Source organism: Perissodus microlepis, chromosome 11 (assembly GCF_051167445.1).
Source record: "Perissodus microlepis isolate ML-2025 ecotype Zambia chromosome 11, ASM5116744v1, whole genome shotgun sequence".
Lineage (NCBI taxonomy): Eukaryota > Metazoa > Chordata > Actinopteri > Cichliformes > Cichlidae > Perissodus > Perissodus microlepis.
In genome coordinates, this window is record NC_140471.1 from 30,980,431 (window position 1) to 31,008,289 (window position 27,859).

Sequence of the window (27,859 nt, forward strand, 5' to 3'; positions counted from 1 at the left end):
TTTTCCCCAAGCACCTTGTATTTAAATTTCTTTGAAGTTATACAATATTTATTATTATTTTACTGAAACACTGAAGTGCGGTCAACTCTAGAATATACATACACATGTTTACATATTACATATATATCTGTAGAAAATATCTACAGCCATTCAGGTTGTGTATGATTGAATTACACATCTGTATCCGTGGCAGTTCTCCATCCTGCCTTGGTGGTTACACATGTGATTAATTTGAGCCTACGTGTTTTCCTTGTTTATGGATTCCCGTGTGAAAGAGTTATTTTCTTGTGCAGATGCTCACCTTACGTGTTATTTAAGATTGCCGCCATTAAAGTGGAACGTCAGACATCCAAAAAGATTATTTCTCTGATCTGCTAAATAAAATCAATACTGTGCTCCTGGCTGGAAGGGCGTTTTGTTTTCAGTGTCAGAATAAAGATAAAGACCACGGAACAAATCTAGCACACCAGGCAGAAATTTAGATCTCTTTGCTCAGCAGCATAGTAAAAGCCGCAGTACTTGAACCTAGACTGAAAGATTTTGTAAATAAGAGCAGTGAGCACGTTGTAATTGTGAAGTTGAGCACGACAGTGTGAGTGGTCCTTGGGTTCAGCTGTTTATTCATGCTCATGAACTCCAGGACAATTATGGTGAAGAGTGCCAGCGGTTTTGCATATTTTTTAAACATCAAGGTGACCGGTCAACCTACTAGTTAAAACAACTCTATTTATAGCCTTGGTTTACTTTTAATCCACGGTGTGAAATAAAATAGTCCTTCCACTTGCTGATTGTCACTTCACTGTTTGACCTTCACTTTAAAAAATGAGTTTGAGGCGTGTGTTTTTTTTTCTGGTGAACAGCTAAAGGTGGATGGAAACGGCAGGGTGAAAATGTTGGTCATTTCAGCTTAACATTGTTTGTCCAGAGGGAAATTTGCCTCACAGCAAAATTAATTTATAATACAAAATATAGATGTAAGTACACTCTCCAGCCACTTCATCAGGTTCAGCTGCTCATTAACCTCCTAGGACCTGGCATCCACAAATGTGGACATCACATTTTGGGTTGTCCACACCAAAATACTACATTTTGCTCTACAAGGCCTGATATCCACTTACCAGGACATTATACTGCCACTGTTCTATTGATATTTTAAACAAATATGCTCATATGTTGCTCTCATTTTTCTCAGAAACAAAAATTAGGTTAAAAAAAAAAAAGCTGATAATTCTTTGTTTTTACATTCATCAGGTGCCAATCAGCCCAAATATCAAAGTGAAATTAAAAATGCATGCCATGGAAAAGTTCAGGTCTTAGGATGTTAACCCAAATATCTAATCAGCTGTTGAGATGACAGCAAGTCAGTGATCTTAGGCAGACATGGGCAAGGTAACCTGAGTGTTTCAAAAACTGGAGGCCTGCTGGATTTTTCTGCTACCTAACCAACCAACCTCTTAGGTTTACAGAGAATAGTCTGAACAAAATAACATTGTGTTGATGTCTGAGGGTTAGAGGAGAATGGCTCAGCTGCTTGACATTATGAAAGGAAGGTAACAGTAATTCAAATAACCAGTCATTACAACCAAGGTATGCAGAAGAGCGTCTCTGAATGCACAATATGTGGAACCTTGAAGCCAATGGGCTTCACTAACAGAAGGCCACACTTTGTATGACTCCTTACAGCTAAGAACACAAAACTGAGGCTGAAAGGGAATGAAGATTAGACAGTGGGTGATTGGAAAATCGTTCCCGATTTCTACCACGGCATACAGAACTGGAACCACATAAAATGTGTTGTTGATGGTATAACAGGGGGATATTTTCTTGGCATACCTAGGACCGTTTCACCTTTGTTTAAATACCACAACCTACCCCTGTATGACTACAGTATACCCATCTTCTGATGGCTACTTCCAGCAGGATCGCACACCATGTAACTGGGTTCAGATCATATCAAACTGGTTTTCACTCTCTGTACTCAAGTACTCCACAGTCACCAGATCTCAATCCAATTAATCCAAATCTGAGAGCCACTTGGGGGTCCAACCTGGTAGTAGCAAGGCATGCCTAATTAAATGGCCAGCGAGTGTAGAAATACAGAAGCAAAAAAACTGTTCACTGTACTGATTAAAAGCAAGTGCAACAATGATAGGGTGAATAAAAAGCAAATGACAACTAACATACAAAGTCTGTGACTTAAACAAAAGGAAAAAATAGAAACGGATAAAAACTTCATCTGTTGTTTAATGTCAAGCACACCAGCTGCTCCCAAGCTGTGAAAATGCATCCTTTAAAGATATATCTTCTTTTGTTTTTCTCAAGTTTATCTCGCAAACTACTCTTTTCTCCACACAACACTGAGTATCAGCATGGTGTTCTTTGATTTGATAATCACCTCCTGTCCTACGCCAACACTCTCCCTCCTCAGGAAACATAAGAAGTTGGTATAAAAGAGTCAGGGTTTGTAGTGAGTAACAAAGGGTATAATTTGGTGCACCAGGTGGGCCCATGTGAGCTAATCAGCCTCCTTGCAGAAGGTTTTACAAACACAAATCCCTAAATTTGACTGTTTGCAGTGAAGAAATGATTATTTGCGCTGATTCCCCCCCACCAACCCCCTTCTGAGTTTAGTATTATTGCTTTTTCGATGCTCATTATTTGAATTTGTGCTTGCAAAAGTGTTTCTCTTGTCTCTGTGTTAGAAGACTTTTTTGCTAATAATAGATGGATGCTGGGGGTCTGTGTTTGCATAAAATCTGTGTGAGACTTATGTTTCTGTTTAGGTTATATAAGGAACTAATTGGTTTGTTATAGAGTGGGCGTGTGAGTGTGCTTTTACAAAGTGTTTCTTCTTGTATACTGGATCATTACACTTAAGCTTATGCAGTATATGAGCCTGTGTCTGCTTTATTTGGTTCATTACAACATGTGGGAGGATTGTTGGCGACGATGTGAAGCTCATTTCAGCTCAGCTTGGAAAGACTTCCACTCCACCGTGCACTGGCTCAATCTCAATGCTTAACCATCAAACGGATGCATCTGGATGAGCCGTTTATTTGTGATTGACTTGAAGGTAAAAGATGGCTCGTCTGTATTAAGGGGAAAAGCGTATCAATCGTAGGCGCGTTTTGATCAGAGCAGCAGAAAATCAATAATTGTCAGATTGTGTTTCTTGTCAGTTTGAAGTGGTTCAAAAGGTGAATTAAGAGGATTTGAGTTACATACTCACAAGTTCACAAAGGCAAAAATTACACGGCGAAAACATTTTTGAAGGGACTTATTTGATCTTTTGTCTCTTCACTTCACAGTGGCTCAGTTTATAACTGTCACTCGATTAAATGTAATCACACTCTACAGAAATGTAACCGAATGTAGAATAAAGTGCCACACAAGCATGCATAAAGTCTGGGGACCACAAAACATTATAATAATTATACAAATATTCATTAGCCTTCCACATCGCTTACATAAAACAGTAAATGGTGTTTTGAATGAGACCTTGTGCTTCCTCTTTTCCGCTCTGAAATCCACAAAAAACATTTAGAAAGCTTTCTGCAAAAGCAATTCATTTTTCTTTATTTATTTCCTTCAGTTAATGCTACTCATTAATTTGGAAAACTGTCCATGGAGGTGGCCAGGGAGTCAGGAGCAGAAAATGTCTCAGTGAAGACATCAGGGAAAATGATAGGCTTTGGTGTCAGTGAGTCTGACCTGATACACTTCACTGTTCCATCCGGCGATCGCACACGGCAGAGCGAGCGAGCAAACTGTAGGTACCAATTTTATCAGCTGCAGCTTTGGTAGAGTTAAATAAAGTGCAGCTAGAGGAGGTGTTGTGGATCGAGAGAGAGGCTTATATCTACAAATTGTAGGGAATGACTAAGTAGAGTACAGGCAGAAGAGCCAAGCTGAGGAAATGCAAGGACACACAAAAGTAAATTACTACTTTCATCACAAACTAACTTCTAGAATCTGCTGAATGCGACAAATTTGATGGTATACAACCTTGCAGGAAGATCTAAGGGTAGATTTTTTCCTTCAGTTCTGGTCACTACTGTGTCCAAACAACAAACACTCTGACCTCAGCCAGATGTAAAACAAATGAAATTTTGTTGTTCTTTCTTTTCTTTTCTTTTTTTCCCCTTTCTTTTGGTGCGCTTGCCTTCCTGTCTCCAAAAGCTGCTTTTGAGCAAAACCAATTTTGGAAAGAGGTGCTTTGTTAGAAATGGACATTGAGTGAAATGGATTGATGCAAATTTACTGACAGGCTTCGTTGTCTTTGTTGCTGTGTGGGTGTGCGTCTTTGTTTCTTTGTCTTCAGAGGCGGGTTTGAACAGGATGTGGAGAACGGCTACCATCAGCACCCCGATACCTGCCACGGTGAGATGGAACAAACTCATTTATTCGTAGGAATTTACATGATCAATAAAGGCAGATTTAAAACTACTGATTGTTATCAGATCTCGATGGCAGCTGGCGCAACTGATTGCAGTTTGAACAAATTAAAATGGAGCGTTACGATGTTTTATTTTAGCTATGGTTGCAGTTTAGTTCATGTTGAAGGAGCTTGAAAAGTAGTTTGTCCACCTCCGTTCACAATCCCTGCTGGAATACTGTTCTCAATCTTTCTATGCTAATTAAACATTTGCTCAAAGAAGCATGTTTTTGTATGTAAGACAAAGTGAATTGTTTACAGCTCTTTTGCATCTGTCTGGGATGTGATGAGAACCACTAACAGGACAAATTCAGCAATCATTGCCTCCCATCAGAACGTAATGAAATGTTGTCCAGAAAACGCAAATCTTAACAAATAATATCACACTGATATTGTTTTGTATGTCTTTTCTCCAGATGTCTTGGCAACCACTCGCAAGCAGAACACAGCACTGGATTCAGCGTATGGTCAGTGGACACATTTATTTATTTATACGTATATTTATTTCCATTTATGTCCCTTTTCTCTAAAGTCCACAGTCTCACAGCTAAGAAACAACTAACAGCCTTTCTTATTCCCAAAGGGGTGTTAGTTTTATCTTTTCATTTATTTATTTAATTTTGGAAATTTTGTTTGCATCCTGTATTATTTTAGAAGTTTTTTTCTACTATGCATAGCAGCAGCACTGTGTGAGGCCCAGAGGTGTGTAAGGAAGTTACCTTGAAGATGAGACCAGCAAAAGTTAAAATCAAGTAGGGTTTTTGTATGAACAGAAGAGAGATTGGAAGATAAGATTGGAAAAACCTTTAAGGCCGTACTAGTAAAACAGCTGGGATATTTTTTAAAAATATCCCCAAATATCATTACAAAGGACTTCTCACTCCCTACGAGTCAGATCTATGCAGTTATGTGCCTGTAAAGTAAATGTTTCCACACTTGGCTACATGGGAGGTTAGAGAATCTTTTACTGAGGCAGCTGAATGGCTGGCACCACCTCTCCCTCTTAGCCAGTTTGACAGTTTAAACATTGAAGCCATTGTCTGAAGCATCACTTCTTTGATGGACCAGGAGCTCCGCTGGCCAGGCTGCCTAATGCCCTGTATCAAGAAGGATCATCATCCCTGTCACGTTCCATTACTCCCCCGCCAGCCACACCGCACAGCCCCTGGCATGGCCGGAATAGAAATAGAAATGGCGCTAAGCTGGCTAGCTCTCAGATAAGATTGAGGAGGTGGTGTTAGGACAATTTTCTGACACTGCTGCATTCAAAAGTAGTCATTTTCAAACAGATGGTTGCTAACAAGGCTCATTCACTTTTATCTACACAGCTAGTGCACCCGCCTCAACTTTTTAAGGAGTTGAGGAGTCAGATCCCTTTGTCACTGGACAAATTGAGGCACAGGGGATCTAATGGCAGTGGCTGATCCAAGACAGTGATTTATAACAATACCGAGCCCATCATCCTAGAAGATGCTGGCCATTATGGCTCAGAACTATCCTTCCTACATCTCTGTGTCTTTTTCTTAGAACAGAGGCCACTTTGTCTGCTTGAGGCTTCAGCCCAGACCTCCTCAGTCCCACACTGCCTCAGTAGTCTGTAAAGCCTCACTGCTGGAGGAATTACAACTCAGTTGGTAGCAAGACTTGATGAGCAACCCTACTGCTTAATCCTGTGGGGTTCTCACTACCCTAATGCTTCACTGCTCCGTTTGAAGTTTTCCACACACAGTCAGATTCTGTCTCTGGTTTATTCTTTTTTGTGTGTCTATAGTTTTTTTTTCTAGCTGATTCACAAGAAAAGCCTTTTAAGTCTCTACACTGAACATCAATTATCAGCTTTCCGAGACAATAAAACACTCCATATGCCTAACAAAGCTGTTGTCATTCGGGGGCTCTGTTCCCTGTTCGAAAAAACCACCAAAGGCAGGGACGTTTTCTTTCTTCCACTGTCACCCAAACAATCACAGCCAGCACAGGGATTAGCTTGAGACAAGCACCTGCCTGTGTAGGTAGTAAAGTGTTTCTGTGTTTTATAGTGGACGGGGTTTTTTGTACTTCACTAACAATAAAAAAGACAAACATTTTATTCGATTTTCTTAAAAAATGGTAAGTTAATAAAGTAATGATGAAGTCATGGAGCTGCCGTCCAAAATGCCAGGGCCAAGCACCTCCTGGTACAGTTTTAATTTGCCCAGCACAGATGGCGAACTGACAGGGCTCCTCATTCAGAGTGAACACTGTCAACTGGCTCACAGTGAGAAATAGAGAGAGCAAACTCTTCTCATCCAGTCTGGGTGTGAACTCTGCAGAATGCTAACATTATGGCTGGCTTATTAGTGCGTGAGCCCAAGCCAATAGCAGCATGCTGCTCACCATACCTCAAGGACAACAGAGAGCTAATCGTGCAATCAAGATGTGGAGTGTGTCATCGGGAAAAATATGTTTGATAATACCGTGCCTGTGGCAACTAATGCCCAGTGTGTTTCTTGGCATATGTTTGAACCAAATCCAAATGTGTTAGTCATAATGTTTGCTGGGCTACACCAAGGTGATGGAGATTTAAGTAAGGGGGGGAGGGCGGAGATGGGGGAAAAAAGAATCTTCATCTTGTCAGGAATGAGTGTTTTTAGACAAACGTAAGGAAAATGCAACTTAAGGTGTCTTAGTAATGCGTTGGGACACCATGTATGATCAGAACAACTCCAACTGATTTTTTTTTTTTTTTTCCTTAAGTCACTAAACTGCACTGAAGGGAAGAAACACGTTGTCATCCCAAAGGAGCTTCTGGTAACACTTTATAATACAAAACAAAGAAAAAATTATACTTTAAATTTAAGCATTATCCAAGTAATTTTAAGTATTTTTAGGTAGTGGATGATTAATTTTAAGTATCATATAGCCATATCACAGATTATGGAGTGACTTAAGTTATGTTTCAACAGTAGGGAGAAAAAAATGTACATCGAAGTAGTCAAAATTCATTTGAAATAGTTTGCGATTTTGTAGTAATTTTACAATATAGGAAGTTCTTTTTCCCCATCGTAATTCCGCTGTGACACAGGTGCATGATGATTGTTGTAATATTCAGGTATCCTTTTATTTTACCAGTATAAATGTGACAAGGATGGTTTTTGCTTGCTTTTATAAGAAAAAATAAATTAAAGTCCAGCTGTTTTTTTTGTTTTTTGTTTTTTCAAAAGGAGTGTGCATGAAAGGAATGTCTTCTTTTCTGTAAAATACCTGGAAGTTAACAAGGTTAAGCCACTCCCTAATCTTTAATATGGTTATGCAATACCTGAAATTACTTACGCATTACTTTAAATTACTTGCAGATTAAATTTAAACTCTAACCATTTCTTTATTTCCTCCAAAAGCCTGACTTTTACCACATTGTTATAGTGTACCTACTTTTAACTATTTTATAATTACATTATAATTTCAAATAAAATCCAATGAAATTCCATTTATTTACAGGTGATTTATGCCTGTCACAGGCTGTATTATAAAGTGCTACCGATCTTCTATCCTTTATTGTTTTGATGATTGTGGAGGAAGAACACTTTCTACCATGTGAGTGCTGGTCATCAGGAACACCATAGCTTGTGATACATATCATTTTCATTGTCTTCAAACTATTCAGTGGCCCTTTCTGTCCTATAGATGAGGACATTGCCGTCCTGGCCACTTTTGCACAATAGAAATGTTGCATTGTAGGTTAAAAATGATCGCTCGGAACATTTGTGTATTGATTTGCAACAACCTGTTCCTTTTAGCAGACACATGGACCCAAACTGTGTTGTGAAAATTGAGCCACTGGATCTACTTACTGCTCAGGGGTTCAGGTTTTTCCTTTATTTTGTTGCCCATCCGTATGTTCATTCATTCACTCATGTTCACTCAAGAATTTAAGCTATGGTAGAGTTCAAGGTCATGGTGGTTCAAAGGAGGAAAGGATCTGATTAGATAAGAATATGCATAAAAGAATAATAAGTTGCAATACAATAAATTCAGAATATGAAAACCTTTTTTTTTCCTGAGCTCTGGGAATTTATTCAGGTGGTCAAAATCTTAGTTGCAGTTATGCCAATGTGAAAAGAAATACTTATATTATTATTTCAGTGTGAACCTTTTCAGAGCATGCTCTCATCATGCCCTCATAACTGTTTAGAGTCGCAAAATGTGGAAAAACAGCTTTTTAAAATGGTACAAGCTGTTTTTGGTTGTAAAATATTTTTTGAGTCCAGGATATGATCACAAATGCTGAGATGCTTTAATCTCATTTTGCTGGAGAAATACATTGACTTGAAGCAGCTGGTTAACTACACTGCAGAGATTTAAATCACTGTATCTGCGGAGTAGAGAATTGACAGACAAATTAACTTGTGCTCTGTCTGCTCATCATGTCCCTGACAGTCATTACAGGGTCTTTATGTTAACGGGTGATGGTTATCTTTCTACTCAGGAATCACCCTCATTTCTCTAAAGTTGATTCTACAGACTGATTCACATTTCACTAATCACTCACTCTGTTGCCCCCTCCTCCTCCTCCTACTCCTCCTCTTCCTTCCCCCTTCGCTACAACCACAGGGAAGACCACACCCACAAGCGCCAGCACAACCTATCATGGGGCGGCATTCCCAAAGGAGGCAGGTGACCCTGAAAGAGGTACAGGTCCTGATCGCCCTCCCCCTGTTGGGGAACAAGGGTCACCTGACTCGGAGCCAATCAGTGTGGAGATGGAGGGTAAGGGGGAGGGATGTATGTCCTCGATACACTCTGACCTGCTGAGGATTGCACTGCTGGGCCCCGAATGCCTCACTGTACACTTCTAACCAGACTAAAAGTAACCCAAAAAAAATATATCACTCTGGTGCAACAGTTTCCCGTTTTCAGCATGCATACCTGCAATGCAGTTCAGTCATCTTGCATTCAATCTCACACAGCTAATGAAAAAACACAAGTGAGACAAATTCAATCAACACTTATTTTCTCCAGTTTTCAGTCATACATTTTTTTCTCTCTCTGCAAACTGTGAAGTAGACTGATTCTGAATTGTCAATGAGAACAAATACTCTCCAGTAGAACACAAACTTATATTGGAGGCTGACCATTGTTCTGAACTCATGTGGTGGTATGCATGCTAATATGGGCTTAATGTTCTTCTGGGGTGAAATATCGCTTTCATTATCTGACTAACACGTAACTCTCTAGTTAAACCAATCTCTTAGTGAAAGGGAGAAGGCATTACTAATTGATCCTTTTGATTCATATACTTCATTAGTCCCTGCGATTCATGACGTGATGCATAATTTCCCACACAGCTTCACCTAATGGTTCTACTGACTCAAAGCCCAGTGGGGTGAGATGAAAGTGAGCTAAATGACAAGTTCTTGGTACAGTAATTGGAGACCACATTGTGCATAATCACTAAACAGAGATGGACATTAATCAATACAGCGGAGTCCAGTAAGCTTAAAGAGTGTTAGAGGATCTCGCTTTCTCCTTATGCGCAGCCATACATCTTGATGTGCTCTGTTGACATGGCAGCCATAAACGTGATGGATTTGACGACGTAAATAGATTCTGCGTTGGCACTAATTAACTCCTCGCATCAAGTGGAGAGCCTAGGTCTACACAACACCGCTCCCGCGTGCCCTTTCCTCATCTTTTATTTATTTAGCTCATCAACACACACAAATATCCCCTCAGCGTCAGTGTTCAGATGAGAAAAAAAAAATCACAGGCCAGGTAACATTTCTTTCTCTCTTTACAAAACCAGTCATTTACAATTTAAATGCCCCTTCCAGTTTTAGGCAAGAGTCAGCCTTTAATACAAACTTTGAGAATATAATGTCAGCTTTCAGGCTATTTGGGGTTCTACCACCGATGATACTCTCTCTTTTCCTGAATTTGATTCTGAGTCTCTAAAATAATAATTTAAAATTAATTTTTTCAAAGTAAAATGACAGTATAAAACAAAAAGAATTGATTCCCTAAAAATTATGGCATACGCTTTCAACAAATAACATCCCACCAAGCTCCTCCTGTTCTTCAGACTCTGTCAGAAGAAAATATTATAGGGAACAAGCTGTTTAGGAAGATGCTAGCGCCATCTCCCTCATTACACCTAAAACCACTTATTGAATGTTCACTTTCGAAAATAAAAGTAATGAAAACATATAGTGTTTATTATGAACATCTCTGTAACTGCTAGTTTTTACCTTATTATTGATTTCCACATACTTTGATGTCTCTTTCACACTGTTTACCTTTAACTTCTATGGTAAAAAAAAAAAAAAAAAGCGTTATCAATAAAAGTCATTATTAATTCTCATAACTCAGCACTCGTCTTTCCACAGCCTGCAAAACTGGTGACTTTTGCAGCAAATAGTATTAATTTTTTTTTTTTTAAATGAACAAAATGATCTGTTGTTATCATTCGTGTCTTCACACAAAGTGACGTACACTGTTTTACACTTATTGATGTATTTGGCACAGATTATTTTATCAATAAGGAGGTTGTCTGCTAACATCAGTGATTAATAACAAAATCCTTATGGTAGTTTTCGGCTAAATTAATAAAATCTACTTTTTCTTTCTGCTTTGACTTAATTTGCTACAATGTTGCACACAGAAAAAAAAGCTACAAAATCCTATATTTTAGAAGGTGGAATCGTCACATTATTTAAAAAATCAGTTCTGCTTGAAAGGTTTCATTGTTAACTTAGACATTTATAATTTCTGTAGTTATAAGTGCTGCAGTGATTTTGAATGAGGTTTTATTACTGCTCAAGTTTAAAGTGCTCTAGTTTAACTTCAGTTCTCTGTTCTCACATTGTTAAATACATCAAACATTTCATTTCTCAGTAAGAGCATAAACTCTTCCACACCAATCCTCAGCTGCCACAGTAAATGACATGACCTATAAAAGTCTAACCAGTTTCTGAATATTTAATTAATTCTTGATCTTCATTGTCTCGAGTATCATTTTTTTCCTCACTTTTCAAGATGACAGTTCAAACTTAATCCTGATTAACATTCCAAGCATTTGGCGTTTCAGCAGCTGTTACTCTGAAACGTTCTTGTAACGAAATAGGAGCTGCAAAGCAAGAGAAAGTTTTTGAAGCTTTGCTGTCTCGAGTCGAAGCATTTTCTTGCAGGTTTACAAAAGAAATGCAGTTCATTGGCTAGAATTCAATGAAGACAAAACATCGTGAAGCAGTGTTTTGTTCTCTTCTCGCTGCTTGCCTGTGCACACACCGTGTCAGAATCCGTAAATCCTCCCCATGTAAAATAAGCTTCCATTCAGGCAGAAACACTGTGCAGTGGCAACGATGAGCCGTTCAAGCTTACATTTTAAAATAAAGTAAATAAATGACAAGCAGGACCTTAAACCAGGAAGTCAGAGAACATGTGGTGTGTAAGTGAGGCTGTTACACACCTCCCAAACAATGTGCCAGTAGACAGATTAGGACACAAAATAAACTTATGGTAAAAGTAAACTAAAACTTGATTTAATGATTGTCCATCTTTAGGCCCAGTCTTTACTCAAAACATAGAGTGTCCAATAATTACAGCACCAACTGACCTTGAGGCTAAACCAGTGTGAAATAAAGTTTTCTGATATACTTCTGATTACTTTCAGCTGTATATATACTGCTGTGATGGTTGATGTTCATATAATTTTTGATATGAGCATGCTCAGGCAAAGATTACTAATAACAATAATGTTTAAGTAATCCCTGTGAGGCACAAGGTCAGCCTTCAGACTGCTCTAAATACTGTTTCTGAAGGGTTTTTTTATTATTCCTTTTTTATCTCAGTGATGTCAAAGATGGGTCTCATTGTGGTCATTTCAGTGATACACAACTGCTGTTCAAACATTGTCTGCAACGAGCAGCTGATTAGAGCAAAGCCGGTTTAAATGGATAGTGGGAGAGGAGCTAAAATGTCTTGTTTCAAACGGTTGATTAGCTGAGGGGCTAAGTGTAAGTTAAATTAAGATTATTTAGAATATGGAAGCATGCTCCTGTAATAGTAGAAGTACTAATGAAGGTAGTGGTGGTAGTATTCGACTAATCCGTGAATAAAAATATAAAACTGTAAATGAGCTTAGTAGGTCTTGTTTGTGATGCTCGGAGGTTTACACATGTAAAATAATAAATGGGAAAGTAGCCGACAGGCTGAGTAATATTAGTTATAAGGACAGCTGCAGCCACAGCCCATTAAAAAACACAACTGACATAGTATTAAAGATGAATGATCAAATGCTATAATCTTGAATTGGACTTGCTGTAAAGGACTGAGGTTTGACTCGGCATGCACTGCCTGTCTGCAAGAGATGCATCATAAATCTCATTCTCATCTGAGGAAACAGATGTGCATGTTAATCAATACTGCTGTAGGCACTAGCTTGAAATGAGTCTGGCTTCACGTTTGTATATGTGAGGCATCTCTATAGGCATCAAGTGTGTTTTCTTTCAAAGTGCTAAGCCACCATTTATTACTTATAGATTCAGCTATGAGCACTTATAAAACACTTCATAATGCACAGCAGTGGCTGACAGGATTAAAAGTAGATGCTAATGGAAGTGCTGATGCTGCTGACATACTGCTTGCCTACAAACTTGGAAACAACTTTGTTAGTCAAGTTTTGGCAGCAGTTAAGTTGCCATGAAGCCCCCAGGCTACATAATCAGTGTAAAGTAATGTGAAACAGAAACTCTAGGCCTTACTCACAACAGCAATTTAGACTTGTTAGAGAAGGAAAAGCCCAGGTGTCACTAATGAGATTAGAAATGGCTGGAGTCTCTTCAAGGTCCCAGTGAACTCTGTCAGGATCATCAGCCCCGTAAACAGAGCTTAACCATCATTTACTTTTTTCTGCACTTTTCTTAATCTAAAATATCTGTGAAAAACATTTGTTTTTCATAGAAGATGCAGAGATTGGAGAGCGGACTAAATATTATATATGGTTGGAAAAATGATCAAAAGTGTCAATATTTAACCAGGTTTTAGCAAAAGGTTACATATTATTGTTTACTCCTAATAGGAGAACTTTTTTGTTTTGAAAAAGAGAAAGGTGCCTTAAGCCTGCGAAACAATTCACAATGACTATTCAGTCATAAACAAGTGAAAACATGAATGAAATTCAGGGCTGTTCTTACCTGAATTGACAAAGTCTTTAATTTTGAGGTTTGACCACAGTTCCTGTGATTTTACTCACAGAAAATAGAAAAATAGGGGGAGACTGGTCTTGTGGGGCAGCAAACGTGATACAAAACATTTGGATAGCTATTAATCAGAAACTTCTGCATATGCAGACGTCATATGGAATATTACAGTAGCCTAATCACTGCTGTCACCATGCACTTCCCAGTGGCTGCAGCTAATTTGTCTCACGCAGTCATTGCTAAATTTGCCTCAACAAATGAACTTTGTCACACACTGAGCAGAGGGCTCATCGGTTAGCAAGAACATCAGTCCACCTTAGATTTTAGCTTCTTGTCTAAATGTTGTTGTGCAAATAAGCAAACAATTGAAGTGAAGCATCTTAGCCAGATTTTCAACTTTTGCCTTGAAGCTTTGACTTTTAGGGGCAGCCCTACTAGACACATTCAAAATGTACAGTAACACAGGGATAATCGGTGTCCTAAAAGGCATCCAATTCTCAAACCACTAGTATAGACTTTAAACACTAACCTTCACTTCTGGCTCTACTTTTCAACTTGTGGCCTGTGTAAGATGGTGATTTCCTTCAGGGCAAAACTAAAATTAACTTTGGAAAAAGGATAATTGGTAAGGCAGTCACTGTTACATTGAGAGTGTGAAAGAGCACCTGTGCTATGGGCAACAGTTCAGATATAAAGGCTCAGAAAAGTAAACCCAAATTTCAAGGTTTGCCTTTGAGTGGACATCTCTAGAAGAGCCTATGAGCAGAAATAAACCATTTCATTAAAGGTGCGAATAAATAGAAAAGGCAGATATTCAACACATAAGCTATGCTAATCCTAAATACATTATCTCTTTAGTGTAGCTCAGTTATGGTTTGCTCTGATGTGGATAGCTGCATTACATTATGTAAACACCAGAAAAGACTAAAAGGCTGGGGCAGAGACCTGCTGACCTGCTGCTATTTAGAAAAGAGAACAGCAGTCGGGTGCACTCGAGCAGTTTCTGGCTGGGAAAACGCCCACCTCTCCATTTTGTGCGAACACACATTAGTCTCCAGGCTAGCAAAAGTGTGTTGCATCAGATTCCCGGTTCCAGACCTCTCCGGTTTGTTTTCTCCCCTTCGTCTGCCCTCTATTGTTATTTGACCTTTTCCTTGACTCTTGCACATTTAGATGAACCAGCGTGGGTTGGACCAAAAACTCAGGTTAGCAGCTAATTTAGCTGACAAGCGTGGGGAGATGGCTCGATAATAGAATCAAGTCGGGCGGGCGTTTTCAATCTCATTAAAACACTACAGGAGGAGAGCAGAGAGTGAACTCGAGCTGAACCTTTTCATGAAGGAGGGCTGGTGTCCTGGGGGGACATTGATGCCAGCTAGTTTTCTAAAGAGTTATTTATACTTCTGAAGACCATGGCAACAGACACAGCCTGTATCATTAGTCAATGAGCTCTGACTGTGTCCCTTCTAACCACTCTCCAATATCCACTCCTCAGAGACACTTCATCCCACATCAGCATGCGTACTGTTCGATAATCAGATATCCGAAATCTTCTTGGACTTCTTTGTCTTAAATGAGATAAAGTTGGTAAAGTTGTAAGCAGTGTGTTGTTATAAATAAATAAATACCCAATGTCATTTCTCACTATTTAAAAGAAAGGGGCTTATTTTTGTTCTACTTTTCATACTTTTAAGCACAAAAGTGTGAAGTTGAGCATTCAAATATTTAATGCATTTTTTTAGATCTTTAGGGTCAGACAGAGGCTGAATATTCAGAACATGCTCATTATGACAGTTAAAGACTACCGCCGTCTGCCAAATTTCATTCAACCCGTTGCTCTGTGTTGACCCTACTGGCTGTTTTTGCATCATTTATCACAAGTCGGGCCACGATGTGTGCACACATTAAGTTTTTGAAAAGCTGCTCCAGTTTGGACTTCCTGAGTCCTAGTCGTGGTGTAAAGGTTATGCAAAACTAGGCCATCTTTTCCCTTCACTCAGCTCACCAGCACTTCACAGCGACTGAGTGACATCATGTTTTACTGCAATGTGCTGTAAAGACTAACCTTTAAAGGCATTACACATACCAAATACTTCACTTTCCATACTTGGAACTTTTAATGGCTTTTTATTCCATATTGGCTATTAAAGCTCAGCTTAGCTCAGGGTGTCACAGAAATCCACGGGGCCCACAGTGGTGAGATCCAACTACGCAGTAGTCCCGGCCCTTAGCCTTAACCCCTTACCCTTTTATCTGTCTCATTGACCTCTGGGGGAGTGTTACTCCCACTTTACCTGCTTGTTTTCTTTCTCTTTGTTCTTTTCTATGTTTAGTTGGACTAACCCTTTAGCTTTACCTGCCTCCTTTGTTGAATTCTTTCTCACTGACCCTTTTCATCGTCTCTTTATGATCTGCCTCTCCAATTTTACAGCCGATGGTTGAAACTGTGTGCAGGTGTGTGAGTGGCCCGCAAGTTTCTCCATCTCTTAAAGCAGCAGTTCATGCCAAATAAAGCACAATTATAAATGTGCACACAAAGACAATTCGAAGAAAAGATTTCACACTTCAGGTGATGTGGCCACTGATTTTCCTCACCTTTTATTTGTGCGTCTTCATTACAGTGTAATATTATTATTGTGTTATGCTTTATGAAAAGTGACTTTGGTGTGGACTGTCTCTTTAAGTTTACTGGTGAAGCCAAGATTCTTCCAGTGCCACGTTTCTGCTGCACCAGATGCATTGGAAGCATTTTGTTTCACCATCCACTGAATGGCAAAATAAACAGCTCTTTTTGTTTCTGATGCAACTGCATGTAAAAAGGAAAAAGGACCCAGTGCATGTGCTCTGCATAGTTTAAGGGTTTGTGATGAGTAAACCCGATACCAACTTATATAATGACAACAAAAAGCACATTTACTCATGTAAGTAAACTGCAGTCCAATAAAAGATGCACCTATTTTTGGGAGATATCAGCCTCTGAAGATTGTGTTCGTGGCCCATTTCCTTGAGGAAGAGTCTTTTTTTTTTTTCCCCAGCAAGATTTGTTTTTTTAGGCAAACAAAGCTCAGTCACCTTTAGATGTGCTGACGTGGCTTCATCAAGTGTGGAGGCTGATAAATTAGAAGAAGGATAAATCAAATTAAACCTGTCTGCACAAGAAGTGAGAAAATGTGTTTTTTGGGTAATCTGGAAGGCTAGACCCTTTAACCAAACTATTTCCTGTCTGGGTTTTTGAAGCAAAATATATTGTTGCTGCTGCTTGAAAACATGTCTGTCTTCTCAAACCACAGGTGTAGATATTGAAGGATGTCAGGCAGACACCAGGTTCTGATTACCAGATGTCTCAGCATGGTTAATTTACCAATATTCAATCAAAACTGTAATGAGATATATGCTCTGTATGCATCAGCACACCAGGAATGAAATGCAGCGCTCATTACAACTACTTTTCAATTGGAATGGATCTGTTACATTACACCATATCACCTTAGCTCGTGTGCATATATTAAACCGCATCCAATTGGCTGAGCACTGAGGTGGAATATTATGCAAATGCCTAATAACAAGTGTACATGATTGAATTCACTCTGTCAACAGCCAGAGCCCTGCACACATACAGCCCGGATATTCCGTGTATCTGTATGGACACGCACACTGATGCGCACAATCATGCTCCATTTGCTAACCATGTCTGTCAGTGTACAGACATCAAGTATTAAAAATGTCAAATTACTAAAAGCTCACAGCAATGGGGCAGAGCTGCTCTGCTTTTCACACAGACTTGGAAAAAAAGGCAAATAATTAATTTGTTCCGATCTTCAACCTCAGGGTGTCTCTCAAGAGTTAAATTGTTATTTTTGGTGTGGAAGCATTAGCAGACGGGGGGCAATGCTTGTCTATGAAGCCTGGGGCAATTTTGTCTCATTGGCTTCTCATTGGGATGGAGTAGCCATTAACAGAACAATTACATGCACTTGTAAGCTTGCAGAAAGCAGAAACTAATTAGGGCTATTTTGGAACGTCTTCACTTGATGCGAAAAAAATAGAACATAAATTGTTTTCCAGGTTACAAAGCATTTAAACACACCCTTGAGAAAAGCCTTGTGCACTGGAAAAGTTGTGTGTGAGAGAAAAAGCTCTGAATTATTATGCATCTGACCTTGACAGTGTTGGTATTCAGTCCCTCTTTATATTTAATATTTAAAATTCAAGTTTTGTAGAGTGCTAATGCTTTAATGTCCTGCAAGACATGCAAAAGGAAATTTTCACAATTGAGCAAGTGTGAAACTTCAAAGGGTTCAGATTACCGGTAATTGGTGTCATGGAAAAGCTTATGGGTGTTTGTTAATGAAGTCGATTTGAGAGCTTGCAAAGACAGGATCCATTTATTTAATCGCGCACTCCTAAGAGAAATTGTCACTTCCATTGTAATTTGTTTTCAAACTCGCCTTTATCACCTGCAGGGAAAAAAAAAAGGGAAACTCTTAAAACACACCTATCAACAGTAAGCCCTCCTTACTTTGTTTCCCCTCGTGCAAAAACCAGCACCAATTAGTAAGACGTGGCATAGGCAGCGCTATGTAAAATCTGCCTGTTTACATAACCTGCCGTGCTATCTATTTTTAACAATATGGATGCAATCATAAAGTGCTTCTCTTCCTACGGCACTGTGGAGGAACGCGAGACTTGTTCTCCATCCGTATCACAGATGCCGCAGAGCACCAGGCTTCAAAACCCAGCAGAGTGACGGTCTGTCACTCACCCCGTCAAGTCTGCATCTCTCACTCTGCCTCTCTCCCCGTCTTCTTCTTTTAATTCTTCTCACATACATTTGCTCCCTCTCAATCTTTTTCTTTTTTATTTTGGTCCTCTTCTTTTTCTTTTACACTTGCTCCCCTGTGTCTTGGATCCTTGGGTCCCCACAAAGTCACCTCCCCCCTGCAACCAAGGTTGAATTTCATTCCTTCATCTTTCTCTTCAGTTATTTTTTTTTCCTGGCTATCAACATCCGTCTCTCGCTCCTTCTCTCCTTTGCCTCGACACATGCAGCCATCTGTCTTTTTACCTTTTGGCAGACTTGGGGTACTGCTATATTAAGCCACCGCTGAGCCAAGTCCATGTTGAGTTGACACAAAAATATAATGTGACAACGTTGGAGAGGAACACTGATGGAGAGCTGTGTAATTAGTGTAAAACTCTGTTAACATGGGGCGACCCCCCCCCCCACTAAAGACTTTTTTTGAACTACATATTTATTTAGTTGCACGCACTTTTTCGTTTTTAAATGTTTGTGAAGTGGTGCAAATTCAGTAGGTAAAGTTGGCGAGCACTTCCTGTGCGCCACCTAGCTGCTCGCCAGGCTGTTGGTATGATTCACCGGGTATTAATTTCACTGTGACCGGTGGCACCATATGTCCCACATACCCACTGATTGAGTTATTCAGCCTGCTCATGAAACATGTTGTGACAGGCCATTCATAGGTTCTGGGTTTGTTTACCTCAGCTGTGTGTTTTACCTCCTGCTGTGGCACTTGACTCATAGCCCTCAACCAGGAGGAACATCGCTATAAGCCTGTAAGCACAGACACTGAGGAGGGTGTCGTGGTCCAGAGGGAGCAGATGACTCACAGCCACCGGGAAACCACGGGGGTGACGGGAGACAAAGTGCACACCAAGATGAGAGCAGAGTTTTACCACTCATTACAAAAGCTGCATGCCGCCAGGGAACACATCAGTTAGATCCAAAATCTTGGAATCATACTGATGCTGCAAAGCTGATTGAAAGAAATGCCCAAGATTAAAAGAAGTGGTATTAATGGGCTCACTGCAGCATCACTTCTGATTGCCTCGCCCACTGGGATTGCAATTATGATTTATGACTTTTTAATGCGGTCATAAGTTGAAGCAGTCATAAGAATAAATGGCTAAAAACTGAGAATTTTTAATTGGAAGCTCTATTAAAAGCATTATTTCCAAAAAGATTAGTGCACCACAGAATCCTTCAGCTGGGCAAACGGTAAATCACCCCTCACAATGAATGCAGTGATACATTATGAAGGGATGGTACGCTTTTACAAGCACACCTGCTCAGTTCAGCTCCACATAAAAGAAATGAAAAAGTTTCGCTAACTTCATGACCTAAATAATTGAGTCTTTCTCCAAACACAAATTGCTAGAAACTGTGTACATGCAGCTCCGTTGTGAAGAGAGATTGTTTGATTATTATTTCAACATATCAGTCCACTGTTGTAATGAGATTCTGTCAAATTAAAGTTGTAATGATGACAGGAGGCAAATTGCTCGTCTTTCCTTGTCATGTGTAGTGTAGTTACCGTGGTCTCTTTTGAGGCTTAAGAAAATGAATTTAGATTCCACTCATTTGTGCTTTTGTCTCTTGTGCATTTGTGCAGAGATTTAACTGAAACTTAGCGAGTCTCTGATCAGATTTTCTCTGTGTAATATCTTACAATATTTCCCTCTAATTCCATAAACACAGTCAGAAAGGCCCTTTTTGACTCTTCTAACACATACTTATTGCCTTTAATAATGTTATGTAGGCGGTTTTCTTCCTGCTCTTCACCATACTAAAAAGTAAAAGTCCTTTAGTGTCAAAACCGATATCCTCTAAGACTGGCAGAGAACTCGGGTTCTCTTCGTGACTCCCTGGCAGACTAAGATGATATCCTAAAACTGCACATGCTTGTTAACTTTCCTAGTAATCAAGAGACGTTACTGTCTATACAAATCACAATATGTTATATACCATTGTCACAATGCCAGATTGCTTCACTGATCCCTGATTGCTTTTATGTTTATTATTCTTTTTTTTTTCTGAGAGGAATTTTAATTTCTTGAAGTTTTGGTTTGAATCATTTAATTTAAAGTAAATATTAAAACTATTTATAATGCAGACCTGATAACTGAACTGTGGCTGCCTTAATACTCATCCACAAATCGCTCTTTAAACGCCTTATGAACTATCATCAAGGCTGATTTAGACATAATTGTTTTCCATTTTAATTTCTCCACTAAGCTTTCATGTGCTGCTGAATTTAGCTTGTGGGGAGCACCTGCATTCTTCTCTGTTTTCAGTTCAGCTCAGCTGTCCCCCTCTGCAGACTAATCAGTTTCGCAGAACTGTCATTAAGGGCAGAGAGAAGGGTCTGTCACCACAGATGGCAACAGCCTCTTGCAAATGAGCTCTGATTACAAGAGGTGGCAGGTTTCTCTCTCCTTATCATCCCTGCCTTTCACGCCATTAGGCAATCACGGTGCTTGGGTCACAGCTCCTAAGGACAGTTACATGGTAGATTTACCTTAGCTAATGTCGTTGTGTTCTTGGTGTGCTGTTTTGCAAACTGTCCCCTCAGCTTCATTTTGCAAGAATTTGACAACCTCATTTGAGTCTGTGTTGGCAAAGGTGCCAGACTCGGTGAGCTATTGAATAGACCTGTTATTTTTGGCTCGTTCATCGTACCAGGTGCTCTCGCTCCTGATCCTCGCATTGGAAGGCGAAGTCTGTGAAAATGACATCAGGTTCCTGCTGCTGTGCTACCATCAATATTTAAAGCTCTAACTCATTTCAGAGTTGATTCCTCACTGACTGGCGAGCTCTTGGCCTCTGCCTGTCTGAGGTGAAAGCACAAGTCCTAGAAAGAAAGGCTGTATTCATCTATTAACAGTGGAAGGAAAGGAAGCCAAGAGCTTAGTTCAAACACCCCTCCCATGCTGTTTCCCACATAGTGAATCTCCTGCAAACACAACCTGTCTGTCCCAGCTGTTGCTTGACCTATATTAGCTCTTGAAAAAATGTTTTTATTTTTTTAAACCTTCTGGCTCAGTCAGAAAAACTAACTGGAGTACCTTTTTCTCTTTTCATCTGTTTCAAGGTGTGAGGCGACCTCCAGAGCAAGACAAACCCAGTCCTAGTGTCCATTATACTCTTCTGATTGCTTGTGTTTTGGTGGCCTTTGTCCTTGGTGCCTTCCTCTCTGGCTTCCTGGTTTCATGCTACTGTAATCACACAAGCCACAAGACCAAGAAGTTGTCGAAAGACCCCGAAGCCCCAATTCCGCATGCTCTATCACTGCGCAGCCTGGCCAAGCTCAATGGCCTCCTGGACAGCCAAAGTAAGGACGACAAGCTGGAGGTGTCATCTCCCAAGATCTACAACTCTTTCTTCGCCAACAGTAAGGAGCATCACCCATCGAGGAGAAATGGTCATCATGGAATGACAATGGGAGACTTGGTCCATGCCCAGCATCACCAACTCCACCATTCCTCAGAGCTGTCTGGTCTGCCTACACCAGACTCGACCCCAGAACTGCCAATTAAGAGCATGAAAGCATTCAAGAACCAGTGGGAGAAGAATCAGAACTGCAACAATGCCAAGGAACCAAAGTCCCATAATATTGGCTCCAGGCCCAGCTCTGCCGTGCTTCACCAGCAGGTCTTCCCCTACTCCCATGGACTGTCTAATAGCCAGTCAGCAGCCGGACACCTTCATCCCGATGAACGCAAAATCCACAATGTTGAGCGTGTGTTGTCTCAGCAGCCTTACGCTGGCTACTCTCAGAAGGTGATGGAAGTAACCTCACTCGATGAGCTTCTGAAGCACATCCACGAGGCTAGCGGCAGCAAGAACTCTCAGCTAATGAGCCCATCTGGTCTGATGGCCAGCGGAGGTGGAGGCCAGCTAGCCTTTGCCAACCGTATCCAGCCTCAGATACCTGAGACAGAATCAGCCCCCTACTACAGCTCATCCACTTTACCACGTGACAGCCTCACCCGTCGCATGGATGTTCCCCCAGACATTCCCATGCACCACCAGTCTACCTTGGAGAGGAGGCATTCCTCCCAAAGGCAATCACTGATTGCTGCAGCCACCAAAATGCCCAACGGAGGTGGAGTAGTAGGAGGAGGGGGAGGAGGAATGATCCCTCGCCAACACAGCTTCAGCCAACGAAATGGCGGGCCCCACCAGCCACCTCCCCTTTTGGCGCGGATGAACTCGACGGGCAGCGCGTGTGAGGTTCACTATCCCCTGCTTCCCAATGGATACCTGGCACGTCAGCACAGTTATAATGGAGAACAGCAAGAGGTTCCACACAGGGGTGCGATCGTCCGTCGGGCAGCTTCTCTCAAACCTGACGTCCCTCCCAAGCCCTTGTTCATACCTGCCACATCCCCAGTCAATGAACAGGGAAAGTTCAACTACTGAGGGGTATGCTCTTGGACTAAGAGAAGGAGCCTCCCCCCCTCCCCTCATTGTGTCATCTGTAAGAAACTTTGAAGAAATGCAGTGAGTTTGGGGTTGCAGACCTTTACCTGAAAACACAACCAACTGTGTGGCACCAGTGTCACTGTGGACAAAAGCCTCAACCAAACTTGTTTTTTTCCGCTTCTTTTTGTCCAACGAATATCTTTGTACCATATTGGTATTGCTTAGCTACTTGCTTATTATAGAACCGCTTACTTGGGTGACGTGATGCCACCTCCTTATATTAGGCTGCCAATGTCCTCAATGTGGATTTACAATGCAACTCCGTTTTTGGACACGTTGATGTTGGAAAAACTTGACACATCAGTCATCTTGAAGACTTAAAAGCTCGAGGCTCGCTTAGATTCATGCTTTTGCTTAACCTTTTCTGATGTAGTGTTGGTATCCGGTCCCCACCCACCCCACCCTCGAATGTGTTTATATTATGCATGTGTGTGTATATATATGTGTGTTTATATTTACACCGTATATGTATACATATACATATGCAGTATGTGTAACCTGTGGTTAAAAAAAAAAAAAAAAAAAATCCCCTGAAAGTAGTTATGTCTTTGCCTTACTATACTCTCTCATCTTTGGGCATATCAAACGATCCCCCCGCCCAAGCCCTAAGAAATATCTTAGGGGCATCAAATGTTCATCAAATGTTGTCATTTGGCTCCAGACACCAATTCAAATTTGGTCACAATGACAAGACAAAGGAAATACTTCAACAAAGCAGCTACACTCGCCTTCTCTTTTACTTTTTTCCTGTCCCAGCTGATGTCAGGTGACAACATTCGGGTCCATTTAAGTTCTTCAAGAATGTTTCGACAACATTGGTGCTCCGCAACTCTAGTGGGTCTAATATTCTTTGAAATGGAAACAACCAACATATTTCTCTGAAATATTTTGGACCCAAAGAGGACAAGACAAACACGTCTTGCCGCCTGGTGTTAGGAGAATGAACACTGAACATCGAACAGACTGCAGTTATCATAATTATTAACTCTGTGGCTATTGGTTGTAAATAAAGGAATAATTACTAGCCAAATTTTAACTGTATGTGTAAATGTGTGCCTTATTTAATAATAGTGTGTGACATGGGCTTAGGGGTCAATGCAAGGGGCTCAGATGGCAACTATGCTACAGTATATTGTAGGTGTTTGATTTTTCTATGGTTGTCAGTATGTGTCATACAGTATCTATTGTATATGTGAAGAGTTTCATTCCAGAATAAGATATTTCTCATCGGTTCTAATTAACTGAATTAATAGTTTGACTGTAACACTCACTAATAAATCATATGTTATGTCATATATTGACTATAATTTTTTTTTACAAAGTAGGCTAATATTTTGTAAATTATCAAATTTTTTTTAATCGACGTAAAATAACTAGTACCTTTTTTTTTTCAGCATTGTTTTGGAATGAAACCCTTCGTTTTTCGCTTTTCTTTTGTCTTCATCCCAAAAGTGTGAGCCTACAGGTTTTTAATGCGAGTGTGGGACACAGCAAGTACAAAGCCTGAGACTGCAGACATTCAGGTTTGACTGTATACTGTCACTTTCACCTCGGTGTCGATTTCCTTGTAGGTGCCATTGTTACGTTTTTGTTTTTTGTAGTATTATCTTCTTGGGTTTCTAAAGGAGCAGTTCACAGTTCCTCTTAAGTTATCACCTACAGATGTGTAGCCATTGTAGAAGTTGCATTTACCTTTTGGGAGGAAAAAAGTGTGTCTTGCTTGAGTTTTGAATGTCAGGATATATGTTTTAGCAAGCGTGTGAAACCATATGGTTTCAGTTCTGTATGAAAATAAATCCAGGTTGGTGGCATGTAGCATGACTTCTACAATGGTTACTGCTGTAGATCTTGACCTAGTGGTGCCACCGGGTGTTGAATTTCAAAACATGGACAAGAAACATGGAGCAGTGCAATGAACTCTGATCCGACAGGCTGAGATTGTCTCTTGGATCGATACTTGGGAAGTGATTGTGGAACCGGTTCGCAGGTGACCGTGCTGCCAAACACTGCTGAGGATTTTCACCTCATTAATGGTGATGCCAGCCGGCTGTGCCTCAGACATATCACCCCTTCAAAACTCAACTGTTGTACTTTTCAGGAGAGTCACTTTGACCACGGTTGGATGGAACCGTGATCAATTCTGTGAAAACAGCACTATGCTATTTACTGTATCTGAAAATGGTGTTTATTGATTGAAATTTCCCAGAGCTCATTTGACCCAGTGTAAAGTTTACCATTCACACTACTCCAGCTTCAGTAAATTAAGGAAAAGTACCTAACATTTGTAAGGAAAAAAAGTTGATTTGGTAATTAACAGGCAGCAGAGCATTAAATAGCCTTTCAGACGGCAAATAAAAAACATCCAACTTGATTTAGGGTTGGGGCGGCAGTGTTTCATAAGAGGAATTGTGGCAGCTACAGTGTTTTAATGGATTTATTTTTCTGTTTTGGTCTGGTTTTTTTGTTTTGTTTTTTTTGTAATTTGTTTGTTTGTTTTTAATCTGCCGGTAACAGATTGTACGGAAATGGGGACGGTCTCGCCTCTTAAAAGTTCTATCAGTATTTGATTTGGTGTAAATACATTCTATCTGGGTGAGGTCTCATTGATTCAGTATTATGTTTTTCTCCGTTTGATTTCCAGGCTTTGCCTCTTGACTTACTATGAATTTGGTCTCACAGAATATCATTGTATGTCTCTTATACTAGGAATAAAATGGAAAATATGATGAACGTTTCACTGGTCAATGTGTCAAAATAATCCCGGTAACATCGTCGATGGTCATACACAAAGTCTGAAAACAAGAATAGCAATAGCAGTAGCAGATAAACCAGTAGCTCATCTCTGAGGCAGAAACGTTTAGGTGAGATGGTAATTCAAACTATACTTTGAGACGGTATATTATAATAGATACACTGCTCAAAAATTAAAGAAACACTTTTCTAATCAGAGTATTGTATCAAGCAGTTTGACCTTGTGACAAGGGAGTAGGTCGAGGAGTTGTTAATCAGTCTCAGCTGCTTTACTGTTAATGAAATTAACAACTTGTGCAAAATAAAAGTGTGGTCTTAGAGGTGGATGCGACTTACATTTTTTCCTGTTTATTTTTTCACTAGTTTTGCATTTGTCAGTGTTGGTAGCATGAGGCGATCCCAGGACCCTACAGAGGTTTGATAGTCCATTTTCTCCCAGTGCAATCTCAAGATCATGGAGGAGATTCCCGGAGACTGGCAGTTACTCTAGGAGAGCTGGACAGGGCCATAGAAAGTCTTTAACCCATCAGCAGGACTGCTGTTTGCTTCTTTGTGCAAAGAGAAACATGATGAGCACTGCCCGAGCTGCAAAATGACCTCCAGCAGGTCACTGGTGTGAATGTCTCTGACCAAACAATTAGAAACAGACTTTATGAGAGTGACCTGACTGTCCAGTGTCTTCTAGTGGGCCCTGTGCTTCCTGCCCGGCACCATGATGGCCAATTGGTATACCGGTATTGGTGAAAAGCCCTGGTCCCTGTGCTTTTCACAGATAAGAGCGGGTTCACCCTGAGCACATCTGAGAGATGTGAAAGGGTCTGGAAAAGCTGTGGAGAGTGTTATGCTGCCTTAAACATCGTCCAGCATTACCAATTTGGTCTGGGGAGGCATATCTACGAAGAGATTTACAGAGCTCTCTATGATAAGCAACTGTGCCCCGGTTGCTATTAGATAATGGGATGAAATCCTTGGACCCATCATCAGACCCTACGCTGGTGCAGGCATTCTTGGGTTCCACCTAGTGCATGACAATGCTGGTCCCTATAGAACTTGGGTGCTTTACAAAGTCTCATTTTGAGTTGCTGAAATAAAATTTTGGCAAACTAACCAAGCATACGTCATTTTTTTCTCTTGGGTTTTCTGGCAGTCTTTGAATTCAGCCCTCTGTAAGTTGATGATTTTAATTTGCATCAAACAGTGTGGCATCCTTTTTTTTCCCCTAACACATTAGCCAGTCCATATCAGTACGAACACCCAGCAAAATTCTTATTCCCATTGAACTCGGAAATGTTGTCAAAGTATTCCTATAATTTTTTGAGCAGTGTGTAGTAGTATGCATCTTGGATCTGTTTGCTCTCTCTACTAAGTGCATATTCTGTCCCATGTCTTGTGATGTCTGAGAGATATAGATGTAAAATTTGGATGTCAGTCAAGAAGCAAGTGATTTGTTTTTTGTGTGTGGATGAACGATGTTTTTTTTTTTTTTCTAAAGGAATTTTTTCAGTGGTTCTGGGAAATAAAATGTTTTTCTGTGTCTCTGGGATTTAGAGTACAAGATATACTAAGCATCAATTTAATTTGTGCTTTTAGTACAGAGAAATCCGCCATCTCCAGTAAGAACCAATATACTAATTGTTTCAATACACAGGGGGCAGTGATGAGCCCATTAGAGTCTGGCACAGCAACCCGAGTGAGATGAAACGAACTCCAAAAGTACTTGGAAAAGCAACAAAAGTAGAGGGTTTTTTTTCTTTTTTCTTTATGAAATGTCTTCAAACAAATTAATTCCCCAGTGAAAGCTTTAAATAATAACAACAAAACAGATTTTAGTGAGTTCTTGTGATAAATAACAGCACAAAGCACCACAGGAAACAGCCATAATCCATGTCCAAACAGTGAGCCAAGTCCATCCGTGCTCCCAGGAAGAGGGAAAACAAACATACTTCCCGAAATGTTGGGCGATTACTTTAAGACTGAGCGTGCTTATAAGAAAAAAAAACACATACTTTTGCCAATTTCTTTTTCTTTTTTTTTTAGTGATTGAATTCATTTTAAATACTTGTCACTGAAACAGTGATAAGGTTTATTGTGCGGTTCGTTACATTTCTCACAGCTGCCTGAGAATTTCTGCGCTTGTAGATGCTATTTAACTCTGATTACAGTTCAGCCAACACAGAGTTTAGTTCTCATACTTAAAATAACATGTTCCAACCTCGA

The 27,859-nt window shown here is 40.1% G+C and overlaps 1 protein-coding gene across 4 annotated transcripts in view; it reads left to right on the forward strand.

Moving 5' to 3' along the window:
• Nucleotides 1-25,617, forward strand: part of sema6cb (semaphorin 6Cb) — a 152,592-nt gene extending 126,975 nt beyond the window's left edge. For 2 of the 4 annotated variants that reach the window (XM_084944076.1, XM_084944077.1), the window contains 4 exons: nt 4,322-4,380; nt 4,852-4,902; nt 9,023-9,178; nt 21,498-25,617. In XM_084944076.1, coding sequence (XP_084800202.1) covers nt 4,322-4,380; nt 4,852-4,902; nt 9,023-9,178; nt 21,498-22,828 — 1,597 coding nt within the window. In that variant the 3' untranslated portion in view covers nt 22,829-25,617. The remainder of the gene's footprint in view (nt 1-4,321; nt 4,381-4,851; nt 4,903-9,022; nt 9,179-21,497) is intronic. The other 2 variants (XM_084944079.1, XM_084944080.1) reach the window with 2 other exon arrangements.
• Nucleotides 25,618-27,859: the final 2,242 nt, after the last annotated feature.